This window comes from Sinocyclocheilus rhinocerous, unplaced genomic scaffold (genome assembly GCF_001515625.1).
Source record: "Sinocyclocheilus rhinocerous isolate Xijiao unplaced genomic scaffold, SAMN03320098_v1.1 scaffold1226, whole genome shotgun sequence".
NCBI lineage: Eukaryota > Metazoa > Chordata > Actinopteri > Cypriniformes > Cyprinidae > Sinocyclocheilus > Sinocyclocheilus rhinocerous.
In genome coordinates, this window is record NW_015645507.1 from 196,326 (window position 1) to 201,733 (window position 5,408).

Genomic DNA, 5,408 nt, shown 5'->3' on the forward strand with positions numbered 1-5,408 from the left:
GCTTCATCATTAGTCATTACACGTTCATCAGAATGGCTTGGTTGGTGAAGGTAGGTCTGATGCCGAATCGGGTTTTAAGGAGTCCAAGTGTGTTTGCTCCAGTCTGAATGCACAAATCTGAACAAAAGATATAGTTACTGAACTCCATTATCGCGCCGACGGTAAAAGGGAACCGTTGTTTTATTTGCACTGGTTTGACCTTGCTTGACGAGCAATACCATCAAAAATGTTCTGCCTATGTGTATTTAAAATGTCGTTACTATCAGTTTAATATGACTGGATTACATACAAATAAATACAAGTAAACTTGTAGGCCTCTAGTTATACGAGTAAACCTGTTTATGCATTGTATGCATATCTGTATGCATGCTTTGTATTATTTGTGTAAATGTGCACCAGCTGAAAATAATAATTATCTAGAAAGCTGGTATAAGAAATTTAAAAATGGTCTAACTGGACTTTTTGGCTCATACTTCATAGCAACTTTCCTCAGTAAGTCTCCATTAATGAACAGATTACCAAGCATAAAGTATTAATTCTGAGTTATGTTTGTCCTTCTAGAAATTGGTGTGTGCCGTTCATCAGTCTGATGAAAAAATGGATAAAAATCCCAAAAAGGAGAAGAAGAAGAGGGTCAAGTTTGCGCTGTGTTCTTCAGTGGATGTGCTGGACTCGTCTAGTGCAGCTCCTGAAGACAGTGACAAACCACCCTCCTCTTCCTCCTCTTCCTCCTCAGGCAAACGCAGATTTCACGGTCTGCGGCGCTTTTTTGGCAGAATGCTGTCATTCTGTCACATGTCCGCATCTTCTGAGCAGGATAAGACGTCTTCCATCCAGACTCAGAAGACCAGCGACCAGGAGAAAGAAGCAGTCGGAGGTTAGAGACGCTTTTCACAGCCATTTCTGTGACACTCTTTTTGAGTTTTACTGCCTCAAGTGTCATATCCTTAGCTCTATGTAACAATCTTTCAATGTCTGATTGTTCAGGATCTGCTTCTTGAAGCTTGCCTAGTTGCTATATTATTTATGTCCTCAATAAAAAGTTTGTGACATTAACATTGACAAAAACATGTCTTCACAGCAGTAGTTGTAGACGGTTCTTCGTCACCTGCAGATGTCAGATCCTCAGAACAAAAACCGTCTGAGCTGCCGACTGTGATTCAGGAGACTGAAACCATCACAGGTAAGCAGTTCTTCAGCTTTTCTACTCTAATTTTGCTACATCTGACCTGTTAAAGGCTCTAAAACATCCTCTACATCCAGAGGTGTTAGTTGTAATACATGCAAATTTGTCCATTTAACTGTGTATTGGAATGTTTTGATACCAGATTTTATTTCTGAAAGCGTTAAAAAAAATCCAGACTGAAGCTCTAGTTTAGACAGTTTTTCAAAAGCTGACAAACAGCACTGATATTGAAGGGAATAGTGCCTGTTGACGGTTCTTCGTCACCTGCAGATGTCAGATCCTCAGAACAAAAACCGTCTGAGCTGCCGACTGTGATTCAGGAGACTGAACCCATCACAGGTAAGCAGCTCTCCAGCTTTTCTACTCTACTTCTGCTTCATCTGACCTGTTAAAGGCTCTAAAACATCCTCTACATCCAGAGGTTTTAGTAGTAATGCAAATTTGTCCATTTAACTGTGTATTGGAATGTTTTGATACCAGATTTTATTTCTGAAAGCGTTAAAAAAAATCCAGACTGAAGCTCTAGTTTAGACAGTTTTTCAAAAGCTGACAAACAGCACTGATATTGAAGGGAATAGTGCCTGTTTTAGAAAGTCTTTGCTGGTGACTGTAGTCATGCCTGTTGTGTGAGAAGATGTTTGACTAAAACTGCATAATCTATCTCTTTACAGATGCAGACGCAGCTCTGACGTTTGAGAGCATTGATCTTGAGCGGTGGGTATTTGTGTGTAGCAGCAGGTTACTGACCCCCCCTCATTCAGGAAAAAAATATTTTCAAAGTAGTTTTAAATGTATTTCAAAATATACAAAAAGTGGCCTAAAATATGTTTCAAAATATATTCATGTAAATGTGCTTATGTAAATATATTTCTTGGCCATCGTTGTGTATTATTGAAAATATACTATTCAAAATATTAATATAATTTTAAAAAGCATTCATAAATATATTTTGCATTCAGCATGGCTACTGTAAGATTGGAAATGTATTTTCTTGCCTCTGAAATACAGTTTTAACATGAGGCTGAAACTGATTATATTTTCATTTAGGAAACACGTGCTATATGAACTCCGTCATTCAGTGCCTCCTCAGCGTTTCCCCCTTTCGGGAAGATTTGCTCTCCCAGCAGGAGAATCACAAAGACGACGCCAAGCTGCTCAGGTACCAGCAACAATTCAACTAATACATCTAAAATCTTCCTATTTAAATTACGCATGTCGTATTGTAGCTCTCATGACGTTCTAGAGTAGAGCAGAATAACCTTTAATTGTGGCACTAAAACGATTCTAATAACATTAATCCGCTTCTTTCCAGAGCGTTAACCGACCTGCATATGAGCCGGATGGACGGCAGTGACTCCGATCTGAAGGAAACACACTTGGCTAAAGTTAAAAGCGACATAGAAAGTCACTTTCCAGTTTGTAAGCTGTTTGTTAATGAGTTGGATTTACCTTCTCTGTCTCCTCTCAGGATGCACATGAGTTCCTCATGGCTTGTCTGTCCTGTCTGAAAGAAGAAAGCATGACCTTGAAATCGTCTCATCCCTCATACACGTGCCCCGTGTCCAGTATGGAGTTCAAGCTTAAAAGCGAGCGCACCTGCAACAGGTAATGCCATCATGTGACATTTAATGTCACCAAAAGTTTGGCCTAAAGATGAATGCATTTGGATGAACTCATGGTCATTCAAAAGAAGCCTAACATTGAAATGTTTGTTCACTCTGTTATTTTAGCTGTGGCGTCAAGAAGAGTTTCGCAGAGGAGTCAAACTGCCTCTCGCTGGTCATTGGCCCTCATGCGAGTCTCACAGACAGTCTGCATCAGTACATGAACGCGAGTATCAGCGCTAAAGTCATTATATTACATGAACAGGAGCCTCTTGTGTCTAATAGGGCTGGGAAAATAAATCGATGCATTGCGAATCGAGAAATGATTCATCTTAGATTCTGAGATTTTCCGAATGCATCGCGATTCTTTTCTCGAACAGCAGATGGCGCTGCATGCTTTAGAAACAGCTGTACTCTTGAACTACTTGAACCTAGAGTTGCAAAGTTGCAAATTTCCGAAAACTTTCCAAAAATCCCTGGAATATTCCAACAAAATCCTGGAAAGCTTCTGGAATGTTTCCGAAATTTACTGGAAATTTTCCACCTTTTTGCAACCCTACTTGAACCCAAAATAATCATTCATAAAATTCGAAATGGTTGAAGTGAATTACAAGGGTGTTCACAGTGGGCTGTTTACATTAATCTGCGTCATAAAAGCGTTCTGAGCCAAGGTGGCATTACATGACTTGGCCGAACGCACAAGTGCTCTTTAACGCTCTTCTTCATGAGCATTTGAGTGTGCGGATAAAAACTAGATTAGAGCGCCACCTGCTGTTAAAATCTAAGCTCCGAATCGAGATGCATTCGGAAGATCTGAGAATCGATTCTGCATCGATTTATCGTCGCAGCCCTAGTGTCTAATAAGCTGATGTCTGTCTCTGTTTTCCTCAGGCACCATTCGTTGATTGCGTTTGCAGTCTGTGTGGTGGACCGCAGGCCTCTGAGACCCTGAAGTTTCTCACTCTTCCTCGGTACGACACGCTGCTGATCAGTTATTGATCTGGAGAACAGCCAAACATGAGCTGCTCTGTAACGTCTGATCACTCGCATGTCTCTGCAGGGTCCTGGTCGTTCTGGTGCAGCGCTTTGACTTCACATCCTCCATGATCAAGCTGAAGAATCGACTGGAGATTCCCGAGGAGCTGACGCTGTCCTGTGTTAAAGGTACGCTGCTGTTTATCAAACATTGGTCAGTTACAGATAGGGTTGCAAAAAGGTGGAACATTTCCAGTACATTTCGGAAACATTCCAATTTCTCCAGAGAATATTCAGGAAAAAGAACAGAGTTGCTCCACAGACAACACAGGAAAGAGATGGATGGATAGATGGATAGATAGGTAGATAGATGGATAGATATATGGAAGATGCATAGATGGATAGATAGATAGACAGATGGGTAGATGGATAGATAGATGGACAGATGGGTAGATGCACAGATAGATAGATAGATAGACAGCATTGTCTTATAATCTCCATGTGTGTTAAACAGGAAGAAGCTCCAGTCGTCATCAGTTCACAGTACAGACTCTCTGCTGTTGTGTCTCATGTGGGAAGCCATTTGTTTTTTGGTAAGAGTTTTCATTCGTCTCACTCGTTCATTCACTGATCATGTGTAGTTCCAGTCAGTCATGGAATTGACACTGAGGTTTCTCTGTCTCACAGGACACTACATCAGTCAGATCCGTGAGTGCAGTGAGGATGGATGGCTGCGGTGCAGCGACGCGTCTGTCAGAAGAAGCAGCTGGACCGAGGTGTCCGAGGACGTCGGGGCCAACGGATACTTGCTGTTTTATGTCAAGAGGTATTTAACCCCATAATATTCAGTTTTTAATATTCAGTGTTCAGTCCTCACTTGTATTTAGTCAGCTGCTTTGGTATAGAAAACACTGAACTCCACCTTACTCTTGTTTCTGCAGCTGAGCAGCGTTTGGTGCTTTGCACTGATTTGAAGAAACAAAGAGCAACTGATGAGGAAGATCCCACCACTCAATGTGAAACAGCTCGTCCCTCAGTCCTCCCGATCAGAGGGAGTGGATCTTGAGAATCCATGCTCTGGTTTCTCTCATGTCACCTGGTCGATTTTGGGTCAAACTTGCATCTGGCGGTTTGAATTGATCAGCACCCGTTCTCTTGTCTCATAGCTGTTTGGCCTGTAGATCATGAGAGCAGTGGCTTTTAACTTTGCCAGTGCGAACACCATCTCAGGATGCAGATATTTTGCAATCCTTACCAACTCAGCTGCACTTTAGTATTGTACAGCCGCTCCCCTTCCTGATCACCAGATGTATAATTATATCATCAACTACATTACTAAGGCAGAAGGAGCAAAACCTATTTATATGTAGGGACATTTTCACAAAAAAGAAATGCATTTTTATCCAAATGCAAGAAACACATTTATTTTATCCAGACACTTTTATCCAAAGTGACTTAAGTTGCATTCAAGGTGCACTTCTAAAAACTAGGGTTATTTGTTGGCCTTGATTGTTCCATGAAGAATCTTTAACATCCATGGAACCTTAACATTGCACAGAAGGTTTGTTATAGTGGAAGGTTATTTAGACTAATATATATATATATATATATGTGTGTGTGTGTGTGTGTGTATATATATATAT

The 5,408-nt window shown here is 40.9% G+C and overlaps 1 protein-coding gene across 1 annotated transcript; it reads left to right on the plus strand.

The window, feature by feature from the left end:
- The first annotated feature begins 597 nt into the window (after positions 1–597).
- On the plus strand, positions 598–4,710 carry LOC107706015 (ubiquitin carboxyl-terminal hydrolase 37-like). Its single transcript, XM_016509571.1, has 11 exons — positions 598–877; positions 1,082–1,183; positions 1,457–1,525; positions 2,234–2,345; positions 2,499–2,571; positions 2,655–2,791; positions 2,917–3,016; positions 3,682–3,761; positions 3,851–3,954; positions 4,453–4,591; positions 4,707–4,710. Exons 1-11 carry the CDS (start codon positions 598–600, stop codon positions 4,708–4,710), a joined length of 1,200 nt encoding a protein of 399 aa, XP_016365057.1.
- The last annotated feature ends 698 nt before the right edge of the window (positions 4,711–5,408 follow it).

Bases quoted from the DNA above. Each gene is read 5' to 3' on its own strand.
- LOC107706015 (XM_016509571.1), top strand. From the start codon at position 598: ATGGATAAAAATCCCAAAAAGGAGAAGAAGAAGAGGGTCAAGTTTGCG. The intron at 1,526-2,233 runs GTAAGCAGCTCT...ATTTTCATTTAG, and splicing joins GGAGACTGAACCCATCACAG to GAAACACGTGCTATATGAAC. The intron at 3,017-3,681 runs GCGAGTATCAGC...TGTTTTCCTCAG, and splicing joins GTCTGCATCAGTACATGAAC to GCACCATTCGTTGATTGCGT.